At 41.6% G+C, this 12,463-nt stretch overlaps 1 protein-coding gene across 1 annotated transcript in view; it reads right to left on the reverse strand.

The window, feature by feature from the left end:
* Positions 1–291: 291 nt before the first annotated feature.
* si:dkey-191m6.4 (rho GTPase-activating protein 22) overlaps positions 292–12,463 on the reverse strand; it is a 33,428-nt gene continuing 21,256 nt past the window's right edge. The window contains exons 4-10 of the mRNA XM_056365714.1: positions 10,163–10,291; positions 6,718–6,925; positions 6,490–6,622; positions 6,285–6,358; positions 5,835–5,956; positions 4,640–5,678; positions 292–3,982 (exon numbers count right to left, since the gene is read on the reverse strand). Coding sequence (XP_056221689.1) covers positions 3,760–3,982; positions 4,640–5,678; positions 5,835–5,956; positions 6,285–6,358; positions 6,490–6,622; positions 6,718–6,925; positions 10,163–10,291 — 1,928 coding nt within the window. The 3' untranslated portion in view covers positions 292–3,759. The remainder of the gene's footprint in view (positions 3,983–4,639; positions 5,679–5,834; positions 5,957–6,284; positions 6,359–6,489; positions 6,623–6,717; positions 6,926–10,162; positions 10,292–12,463) is intronic.

Consider the following 12,463-nt stretch of genomic DNA (forward strand, 5'->3'; position numbering starts at 1 on the left):
ATGGGATTTGTTGACAGTCGGAAATATATAAAATAACTCCAGACTAAATATTACAGATGACCCACTGAATGCAAGTATCTGTTAATATAAATTGTGATCAATACTGTACATCCCAAAGAACTGACCAGGGCACAGTGTGTTGTGGAATACTTGGCTACCTTTTTTTTAAAGGAGCCTCTAAAAAGATCTTTGATTTCTTTGATCTGTTTCAACAATAGATAAATTTACATGAAATGAAAAGACAAGTAAAGACAGACGGGTTTAGATGAAATACTCCAAGTTCATAATGTCTTACAGATGATCTTTGTCACCTTTATTCCCATACATGTCCATTCATTACAATAGTGGAAATCCATAATAAATAAGCACCATAGATGATCAGCAGAGAAATAAGAAACACTCACTTAATCATGAGACATACAGAACAGGAAAATAAATGTCTCTTTTGAAATCAAAGAACCTGCTATAGATTTAGACCATCATATTGTGGACTGTGGTAGTTTATAGGCATAAGGCCGTAAAAGACAATTACCTTGTAAACCTGTGCAATTAAAAAGGGTAATGTAATTCCATTGATTTTATGTTTCTTTATAAAAATGTAAATAAAAAAGAAAAAGAAAAATACAGTCACATTGTTCAACCGAAAGCACACTTTCACTTATACTGTCACTTCAACTTCTTGAGGACATTCTTCTGATTGGAAATAAGATGCTTAAAAAAAAGACATTTTCAGCAATGTAACCACATGCAATTCTCACAAAACAGATATCTGCAACTTTTCATTTTTGGAAACACAAAATGAATAATCCAATGGACCAGATCTGTAAAGCGCATCACAGTGACCTGATGTGATGTGGGTCTTTGTGATGTATCCCATAATGCATCACATGTTCAGCCTTGCCAAGAGCTGGAGTCAAAGTAAGACGACTGGAATCAGAAATGCGGTTTGAAGAACTGGAAGAAGTTATCTTTTTTTTTTTTCTCTTTGTTAATCGTTTCCATATTTTTTTTTCATCAGGCTGGTTTCATCAACAACACATTACATTCACTACAAGTTTACATTCTTAATTCAAAACTTCCATTCAATTCACTTTCACAAGAATTGGCACCTTCTATAGGGAGATCAAGTTATTCATCTTCAGCAGTTTGTTGCTACATTAGAAATAAAAGATAAAATAAAAAAAACAACAACAATGCAGCCACTGTGTGTACTATGGGCGAATATATGCACTACATCTCTGGACAAGCAAGCAACACTACATTTTTCCTATTTAACAACACTTCCCTGAAGGCACGACCAGGAAATTCCATTGTTTGTTTTTTTTTTTTTTTTTGAGGGCAGTGTTCAGCTTCATGTGCCAAAATCAACATGGCTTCCAGGCAGGCCATTCTGATTTTTTAGTGAGTGAACAGCTGAGGCAGTCCAGCTTTGGTATTTACTGTGTACCGTAAATGGTCTTCACCTACTGAGCCACATCGCCCTGTGTACGAGGCAGCATGCGCTAAGTCGACAATGCTTGAGTAATTGTTTTCATTGTCCCTGTCGTATCATCTGTACATTAAAGGTATATTGACATCTATTAAGTTCGGAGTGAACCGCAGACTGAGACTTTGTCATCAAATGGACATGGAAACCATGTAGATGGTGACGAGAGAGGCACTGGAAAGGCCTGAGGACAAAGAGGAGTACAGAGGCAGCTACAGAAAAGGTCCAACTTCACTGCTTCAGTTTTGCTCTGTTACCAGAAGGAATTGGGGAAAACAGTTTCCTGAAAATGCTTTTCTGTTAATTCTATGGTAAAACAGCAAGAAATGTCTGCAGTGAATAAAAGTGGAGGAGCCTCTGCTAAAGCTTTCACTGTTGTTAAAGAGTCAGTTTGCCCAAATTACAAAAAATATTTATTTTTAAAACCCTAATTAGTACTGTCTAGCCATGCTAATAGCTTTGGTGTAATTTTCCTAGATTTTTAGATATTCGTCTGAGATTCTGGCCAAAAAATTGAGATAATTTGAATTCAATTTTTGGTTAAATTTTTGGTTCTGACAAGAAAAAGAAAAAAAAAAATCAGATTTAAAAATATTTCAATTTAGCAACATCTCTTTCCAGAAACAGTAAACTTGTGACTCTGGATAATTACAGAACTCTTTTGTATCTTAAAACCCAGCCAAAGGAAAAAGCAATTTGCTAGCTAGCTACCACTACAGGCAAGTTAAAAATATGTTTTTGTTGTAATTTGGGTAAACTCACTGTACAGTTGAGAAAACAATTTTGAAAAACATTTGGGAACCAATTTTATTCGCTTTCTTGCTGAGAGTAAGATGAAAAGATTGAAACTGCTCTTATGTATGTATGCTAAATATTTTTTAGTGTCAGCCGGTTTCAGCCCTTTATGTGTTTGCTTCTCTCCTACTCTTTGCGCTCACATATACAGTGTTTTGATACAGCCGAAATTCCAGTAAAGCTGTTCTCATTTACATGTTTTTAAGTTTCTGTTGTCAGACAACGGAACAAGTATGAAATAGTGACTGAAACGTGGCCCATTGAGATAAATGTTAACCAGCAGCCACTTCAAAAATGCTGCTCTGCTTGTGCAAAAAACCCCGATTTTATAACTGTCCGACAAAATCACCAAAACCACAAGTTAAATTTGTCTGGCTATGTTGTAAAATGATCGCTCAGAGAGAAAGAATACAGAATACCTTTCTTATTTTTCCTATCATGGTGGACAGCCTTCACACTGAACGTGCTGCTCGCAGAGAGGTGTGCCGCTGACTCACGGGCCAATTCTGCCGACTGTCTTCCATTGAAAGTAGCTAAAGTTTGTCCAAAAAGTAGCCACACCTGTTGCTAGGCAATCGGGCAACAAAGTTACTAAGTTGGCAACACTGCTGAAAAACACACTGCAGCAACATGGTGCATCATATGCCACAAAGTGTGAGAGAACCTGAGCTTCTATGGGAGCTGGGAAATACAAAATATCCTTCTCTGGAAAAAAAAAGTGTTACTTTTATTTGGGGGGCGGGGGGGGGGGGGGGGTGTGGCTGGAACTAGGACAGTGACGTTGCCGGGTGGCACATGGATGCACGCCATTCAACAGCAGCGGTGTTAGCAGTGGCGGTTACCTGTAGGCAAAAAAGCGAATAAGAATATTTCCCAAAATGTTTTAAGTATTCCTTCAAGATAAATATCAGATAAAGATAAATATCAGTCAGCTGTCTGCATTCAACATCAACATCTCTTAACAGGTCGTACAGTTTCAGCACTATATTTATTCATTTAGTGTCCTTGTAAAGTAGTGGTCAGTGCTCTCCAGTGCAGAGAATGTCAGAGAAATTACATTAAGTTCCACCAGTCACATACGGGCATCTGAACTGTTAAAATACTGCCTTCACAAGACAAACCCTGAACTCGTCAACAAGGAGTGTAATCACAGGAGTGCTGTCTTAACGTTCCCATTTCACGCATGCGTAACAAAGTCAAAACCGCCTGGTGCATAATGTAGATGATGGACCACACACGTCAGTCCCAGTTTGATATTTACTTCCTTCAGAATTTCTTCTGTCATCTTCATATCTCAGTTTCTTTTGAGTTTTGTCCTGAATGTACACAAATATGGCCTTTATTTTCTTGTTTTGTTCTTCTTTTGAAGGAATGCCCTGATGCACTGAAGAGGACGTTAAAAGACACTCAACCCCCAAAGTATAAACCCTGATGACGGCCACAGTTTTGGCCACAGACGGACGAGTGGCCTTGACATGTCAAATGTCGCTAGTCCTTGCACCCAGGGCCAGATCTCCCAGTGTGGAAAAGAAATCCTCCATCTCCTTCTCCAGGAGCCGGTTGCGGTTCTCCGCATCCTCCCTTGCTCGGTCAGAGTTTCGTAGTTTGATCTCCAGCATGCGTTGCTTCTTCTTCTCCTGCTCCATCTCTTGTTCCAAACGCTCCATCTGTGCACACAGAGCAGCACTGGACTCTTCCAGTCTGAGGAGATGCAGCACAACACAGAGAGAAAGGAAAGGTCATTGAAATTCACCTTTACTCTTTGTACAGTACTTTCTACCTTAAAACATTAGATACTACAACTGCTCACAGAGAAAAGCACAACAAAGGTTCCCAGATTAAATGTACTGCAGTTACATGGTGCTGCTCTTAGACCACCACAAACAAGCCCCATGTTTTACATCTCATTTACTTTTTAAAGACCCTCTTTTTTGGTTCGTCCAAAAGCTCACTAGATTTCTCGCTAGGTGCTTTTTAGGAAAGAAGTCAAGACATATGCACCAAGTTGGCAGCAATGGGGAAACTCCAACTCAGTCATGTGGCATTCGGCTCAACAATGGTACAACTATGATCACTCAGTCAGTCAGTCAGTCAGTCAGTCATGGACATTTGGGATTGTAGCCCTGTTGTTCGGGTCCAGCCAGCCGAGCGTGTGGAGCAATGTGAGCATTTACCAGGCAGAGAGGGTCTAATAAAAAGATGCTACTGAGTTGCATTATGGGAAATGTAGGATCTAGTCTATAGGTGAATTTTACCAATACAACAAAGAAGGTGGTATAAAGCGGTTTTGTGAGCATTTTTTTTTTAAATTTGACCCTTTCATTTATAGTACTAGGAGATCCTAGTACACAGACTTACTTTTGTATCCTTGTCTCGTAGACAGTCTTCTGTTTCCTCAGCTCATCCTTCAGTCCTTCCACCAGACTGCTGAGTGTTAAATTTATTCCGTCCCCATCCTCAGACATGATAATAGACGGCACACCAGCTGCCACGGCCATGTTTCCATTCTCACTGCAGGCTGCACTGCTGCTGCACAGCTCCATGGCCTCGCAGCTGTCCTGCTCAGAGCTCGGGTCCGTCATCATCCCTCCATCCCTTCCTCTGTCAAGCTCCCTCTGGCTCTCCATCCACTCGCCCTTTTCCCCACTTTCACTCCCTGCTCCACAGTTCTGGTTCGCCGAAGGCTCACTTCCAGAGTCGGGGACGGAGATCTCGCAGGAGGAGGTGGACCACGGTGTGCTGGACACGCTCGGTACACTCCCCATGCTGGAGGAGGAGGTGACGTTGTCGTACGTGGACAGTCTCTGTGAGGAGCCAGTGGAGTCGCGGTCACGGGCAGACCGCTCGCCTGAAGAAGTGCGTCGGTGTCCCCTCAAAGAGGACAAACCATTCATGAGCCAGTTACCTCCCCCGCCACTTCCACCTCCACCTCCTCCCCCACCAGAAGATACACTAGTTGTATCTGCCACAGAGCTGCCGCCGCCTCCGCTTTGCTTTCCTTGTGTCTGTGAACGTGGCGCTGAGGAGCTTTTGAATGAGTACTTCCAGGAAGGCATGGTCTTGGCTTGTTTACTTGGGCTGACCACTGTGTCTCCCTTCCCTGATGAAGACCCCAGTTTTGGTAGAGGGTTCGGGGTCTGGGTCGGGGTGACGGCTGCACACAGTTTGGCATCCAGAGAAGAGGCACTGCTGTGCAGCTCTTGGTCGGGGTTAGAGACTGGGCAGCTCTGAAGGTCCTCCTCAGAGATCCAGGCTCCCAGGCTACGATGTTGGAGCTGATGTCCCTGGACAGGGAGTTCTGTTTGCGGTATGGTGGGTCCCTCCTGGTCCCTCCCTGAGTACAAACGGTTGTGTTCCCTAATGAGCACTGTCATCAGGTGCTGGACCAGAGAGGTGCCTGGATGACATGGACCACATTCATACAGAAAACTATTAATTTACAAAGATTTTTATTTTTATTTTTTTCAAGTTTTTATGCTACATTTGATGATGATGATTCATTTCTATCTAGTTTGTGTTGACTTTTTCCCAAGTCACTGAACATTGTCCATACCTTCCATGATAGTGACTGGGTCCTCCATCTTGGGTCGAAGGATATTTGGTCCAAATACTGTGGCGAGGTTCTGGACGCTCATCTTGTTCTCATTACAGTGGGACTGGACCTCATCAAGGAATCTAAAGAGAGATACAGAGTTAAATACCAGAGCCAAGTTGCAGGAAACATAGTCACAATCTCCCCTTCCTGAGTTGTTTGTGCCAAAATTGAAGAAAGTCCTTTAAGGTGTTACTGAGATATATCGCGTTCACGAGAATGGGACAGACAACCCGAAAACATGGTGCCTCCGGCCCCGGCTGTCGCTGGCAGGGAGGCATAAAAAATTATACATGTGTGAATATGTCAGTGGCCCTGTTCTTATCCCTTTTATGCCTGGGTGTGTATTTCAGATATCACACATTTAACTGAAATGAGAATATCAAAAGACAAAAAAGGCTGTGGACTTACTTGCATATGTACTTGAGGAGATTGTAGTTAGGTAGAGGTAGAGTGCTAACTTGATTTCCAAGCTCCTGGACCCCCTGATAAAAGGCAGATTGTGTCAGTTTTAGACACACAATAATACACACACACACACACACACACACCACACACACACACACACACACACACACACACTCTCTCTCTCTGAGAGGTGGGATACTGCACATACCTCCTCCTCATCTTTGGCCAAAATCTGTGCACAGGTTAGAAAGTCTTCATATTTGGAGAAGGGAATGACTGGTTCAGGCAGCTCTCGCAGGTACAACTTCAGTAAGGACGCCACTGTGTGGACGTCTGTGTTACTGCAAGGGAGCACAGAAAAACGCTGTTTACTGCATGCTCTTTCATTTAACTCTCAAAAAGCTGTTGTACCCTTGTAACACTCCCCCATGTCTACCTGTCAAACAGGGGCTTGTCACCGCAGTCGAAGGCCTCCTGCAGTTCTTTGACAAGATTGGCCTGTCCTGGCATCCTAAAGAGACCCTCCTCGTCCAGACCCCTCTCCCTGATGAAGTCCACACACTGCTCCACCAGCAGGGGTGCCAGCCGGGGGCCAAACTTCTTCTCATACTGCACCGTGTCCTCAAGACGCTGGCCAAATATCCCTGGTGAGAGATGGAGGAAACAAAAAATATCTTTGCATTTAATGGGGTGTATTGTAACATTTCACTCCTTGTATTTGAGACATTTTCTGTTTGTGTTGCAGAGATAACACCTTCACCCTTTAATAGCAGACACATGTAAACAGTTTTTATTACATTTTGAACGCACTGGCTCCAAGACAACCATCCCTGGTCTCCCCTATATTTTATACTCTTATTTTTACAACAGGCCTTTAACAATGAAGCTGACACAAAAATATTGTCGCTCTCATTCCTAAGAGAATCTTGAATCTGTGTGTCTCAAAGTCAAAGCAGTCTCAGTTGTGGCCCAGTGTCTCACATAAAGCTCCTCCAATCACAGCATGAATGAAACTGTCCTGTCCTTTGCAGGCAGATACGACCTTTGTGTAGAATTTGAAGTGGTTGAGGAGAATGTCAAAGCCTGATTACCTGTGACTGTGAACTGAACCTCAGTGTTATTCCTCATTAAAGATCCTCAAAAGACTCTTATTTTGAATTGGCCATAACAGAAGAAGAAATGGGTAAACACTACACACTAATTAAGCCATTTAAAACATATTAGACAACATAAGGTTAAGCCTGGTTAATTGGCCAATTAATCACAGTTGTTTGTTACCCGGTGACTGGCTGCAGCAGTCGCAGCTGGCAGACAGCTCACAATAATCGTGGTAATTCACAGAGCAAGAGCTGCAGAGCAGAAGAGAGCGTTTCTCATAAATCCCAAATCCACATTTCACCAAGTTCATCCATTCTGGCTCAGGCATTTGACTTCCTCTGGTAGATTAACCCTGCATTTACAAAGTCCCGCGGCAAAGAGACCAACTCCTCCGTCCTCTTACTCGACCGTGGCTGAAGCAAGCGGCAGCTGACAGAGCAGAGCAATGTGACTGGCAGACGAGGGTCAGTGTGCTGTGACCACAGTGCTGCCGTTAACGACAGGTCTATATGTTGGCGACAGATCTATTCTGGACCGAGAGCTGAGAGACGGACACCCCCCTACCCTGAGAATCTGAGAGGGCAGACAGAAATATGACCGAGCCGAGTGACTGATAACAGAGTACTACTACACTTTATAGATGAATGTTACTGATTGTGATGTTTCTGTCTCACTGTGAAATCATTTTTTTCAAATGTATTGCATCTGTTAAACAGGTGTAGGTAGGATTTAGGGACCCTTACCTTCGCCCCCCCGCCTCCCATCATCTGTGCCACAGCTGGGCCAGAATTAATCATATTCGTAGTTTTCTACATTTTAAACTTTAAGCAGCGGAAACAAGCAGAACACAACACAGACAGGACATGATATAAGAGCTGCCTATTTATCTGCCTGGTGAATGTAAATCCAATATTCTTTTAACCCGGTAATGTGAAACTGGGGAATTATGTGAAATAATACTTTAGCCTGCAGGTGTTTACAAATGTAAAGACGCATGAATGAACACATTTTGGTCACTAGAGGCCAAAAGAGGAGACGCACTGCGTTAACCTGGTTCCTGTTTCTGCCTCTTATTATATTCATGGCAATGAGCCAAGTCGTCTTCGTCTTCTAACCATTTGAATAAAAAAATATTCAGTCCACTGCATGATAAGAAATAGTTTTAACTTGTTTGTAAAAAAAAATAAATAAATACAGACAAACTGAATTTTGATTTTAATATACAAATGTTGAGCATGGAGATATGTCATTTTTGTTTGTATAAGAAAAAAAGAGTTGCAACTTGGGAAACAGGTTAAAAATCTTTCTTTAAATTATTATTATGCACTGGACAGAATATTTTTTTCATCCAGATGATCACAGCGGTCTGTGGGGATTGTGGAAATACCTCCAGGATATAGATAAGTGTTAAACAACCTTCTAGGTTTTCAAGGAACTCTGGGTATTTTTCGGAAATGGCAAATGTGCAGCTCTGTGAAATCCAACAGTAATACATGACGGGCACAAGCCACAGTTAGTTTATTAGGATTGTTATGCAGCTACAGAGCTGGATGATGATTCTTGTCATTTAATTCAGCAAAAAATCTTTCACCTTTCACTTTAGGGACTGGATCTCACCTTGGAGTCCAGTTAGTCTGTCCATTAGTTGACCAACAGACATTTTTTATAACTACTAATTTCAATAAAAAATACATGACATTTTTCTTAATTGTGAAAATGTGATTTGACTAATGATGAATTTGATTCATCATTAGTCGTAGCTCTAGTAGCTGGCTGTTGCCGTGCCAGCAGAGCTTAAACCCGGCTGACTAAAAAATGAAGTTTAAAATGAGACCAGTGACATCATACACTATATCATCGGTGTGTTATTCTACATTTATACCCCTATTAATATACTGCTCCTTTGTAACCCAACACCATGCTGTTCAGCTGCTCCTTGTGTCCCACTTCACACCCAGACAGGCCAGGTTATATTTCTGGCCCCCTGTCAAGTACACTCGTTAGACATCCAGACTGGAGCAGACAGGGTGAGAATTAACCACAGGCTCAGCGCTCCTTGGAGACGGAAAAGAGACTTTGTAGGAAAAAAAAAAAACCTCTTCTTGACTGGATCACAGTGCAAAGGCTAGACTGCATTCAGTACATATACTGTGCTGCTCCTTTATCAAGCTCACCTCAACAGATGCCACCACAGACAGAAACCTAAGAGAAGCACCTGCTCCTCTATTTTTGAATTTAAACCATCACTACACTGGAATAGAAAGAAAACTCTGACCACATTGCTCCAATCAGGTACAGTGGTTTGACACCAGGAATAGAGACATCAGGGTGAGAATAAACTGCAGGCTAAATAAATGAAACACAGTACGGGGGGCTAAGGGGATACTCTGCACGACCGGGCTCGTGTTTGTAACTTATACAGTATAATGAAGATACACCAGGGAGATCTTTTCTTATATCAGCAGCAATATCTTGTTGCAGGAACTGCTGCAAAGAAATGCAAATACTTCCTGGCTAGGGCTCGGAAGGAACTGCCTCAGTCCAAGTTAAAGAGATGTTTAAATGGTTACTGATGAGGAAAACTGAGTAATATATCATCAGAAACTGCTGGTTATCCTTTTCAACCTCACTGAGGAAAAACTCTGGCCTTTACTTTTGTTGGTTTTATTCTGCCTTTTACTATATGTTCCACCATGTCATTCATTCTCATGAGGTCAAGCGTGTTCAAGGATGAGAATCTGTGATCATATTTCTCATGTTTCAGGTCAAAGGTTTGGGTTTACCTCCTCCAAACGGCGCCCAGATGACCCGCCGTATGGCCTTGACCCAGTCATCCATGTCTGTCTGGGAGTTTGCCATGAGCAGGAAGGATTCATGGCTGATTGGTGCCCGGTCCTTGTCTCCTGTTCCACCTACAGGGACAAACAAGGGGAGAAAATGAGATTGAAAAAAGTAAAGGTAAGTAGAGTCCTAATTTTTTTTTTTACTACAGCCTATAAGCATCAATCTATGTTATATACCTGTATTAATTATGTTTCAGGGACCTTATTGGATAAGCAGGATTGCAGGTTGCCACTGTGGCAGCTAGTTTGTGTTTGCACTTTCTGTGTGTGATAGAGAAGCGTTGGATTTAAAGTACCAGTTCTTCAAAATGTTAAAGTTTGTCCAAACTTTTGTCTGGCACAGAGAAAAATCAATACATGAATAGGTGAATGTGGCTTGACATGTAAAGCGCTTTGAGTGGTTGATAAGATTAGAAAACCACCAATTAATTCACATATAGATGCCTGAATTTCACCAGACAATGAATTTAAATGGAAAAAAAAAATGGTTTTAATGAATGTATAATTAATGTTTTGAGACAGAAGAAGAAAGAAAAAAAATAAATTAATCTAATGCCCACCCAGCTGGATTGGTCTGAGATTGACACCAGGTTAAATCCTATGTGCTATAGGGGCTTCTCACCACTAGATGGCACATTTGCTGCACGTTAAATGCTCTAGATTTGTACTCTAACCCTCCTGTCCTGTAATCTGTAATTACGGCACCAGTAAATGCAGTTCACATTTTCCTGTAAGGCATTTAGCTGACACTAAGAATATGTTGTGCCTGATGTATATATATTTTTTTGACTCATAAACATTAGCAAAGCTCACAGCTGCCCGCCAACACATGACACAAAACATTTCAGAGTGATGTTGGAAAATTAGACATCTTTTTCTTTTAAAACAAAAAGGTGTGACACATGATCAGCTGCTACACAGAAACCACAACAGACACTAAATACACTTTATAATCCCACACCACTGTGTATACCGTACACTGTGTTCCTCTGTTATACATTTAAATAATCTGGAGGGAATGAACTGCGTTTTCTGGCCCATCCATTAGTGTTGGATGGTGTTGTTGCCACAGTCACAGTCAGTGTTGTCACAGTCATTTAGCTCTGAGAAGGGAATCCAAATATAAACAGTGGTGCCATAAAGTTAAGTGCCATTGTCACCCAGCTTTGCAAACTCACACTGTCATGATGAACAACACACTGCAACCTCTCCTCACATGTGCTCCACTGTCTTGAAATACTGAACCGAGGATTTATAATTATTTGATATTTTGGCCTCGTTAATTCATATGTAGAATAGAGAATAGAGTCCTTTAATTCATCCCCAGGAAAAGAGGCATTTAAATGTGTGAATAACAAAAACAGAGGAGACTCAGACATCAAGGAGCCTGAGCACATCCAATACTTCCTCTTCAGTGAATCATGACCTGATAAGACACACGCACGCAGAGCCATTTAAAATCAATCTCAACATAGCTGACAGACACCAAAATCATTGGAACATCCAAGCCTGGATGGATGAGCATTACAAAGGTCCCTTTTGGAGCCAATTAAGATAACGGTGTCTGCAGGGTTTACAGACACAAACATTAAACTGAGTTGTCCTCTCAAAGTCCCAGTGATGAATTTGATTTTAGCTCCTCCTCACGCCGATGAGACGGAGGTTGACATTTGAGTCTGCGAGGAGGTGGAAGTGTTTACAGCATGGCTGCATAAAGCTGCTGCCTTTTGAGTGTCTGTTTATTGAAGATATATTCTTGATAATTATAGCTGCAGTTCTTAAATGTCAGACGGCTCATAGACACTGTTGAATGGGAGATTAGGAGTGGAAAGGGAGGGAGGAGGGGACAGGTAGTTTTTAAAAGTGCAGAGGAAGAGCCATTTTCTTACTGATGTTTGAACTTATTAAATTGTCAGTATGGGATGGGATATTTGGAGTCGACATGAGAGAGCAGTTAGGTGAGGTCTTACTAGGGCAGTCTGGGTAATTTTCACATAAAACCTTAACTGTCTCCATGGAGCTGATTTGAGCACTAACGAACTACATTTCAATCACATTTTAATTTTAGTCATTGCTGTCAACTTTATTTCAACAAGTATGAAATATGTTAGTTAGCATTCAAAACCATGACGCGTTGCTATCATGCCTATACTAATGAATAGCATTAAATATAGTTTATTACAAATATTAGGCTATCATTGAAAAAGTAATTACGTTACTCAATTGTTTATGCCACACAGA

This window comes from Seriola aureovittata, chromosome 21 (assembly GCF_021018895.1).
Source record: "Seriola aureovittata isolate HTS-2021-v1 ecotype China chromosome 21, ASM2101889v1, whole genome shotgun sequence".
NCBI classification, from domain to species: domain Eukaryota; kingdom Metazoa; phylum Chordata; class Actinopteri; order Carangiformes; family Carangidae; genus Seriola; species Seriola aureovittata.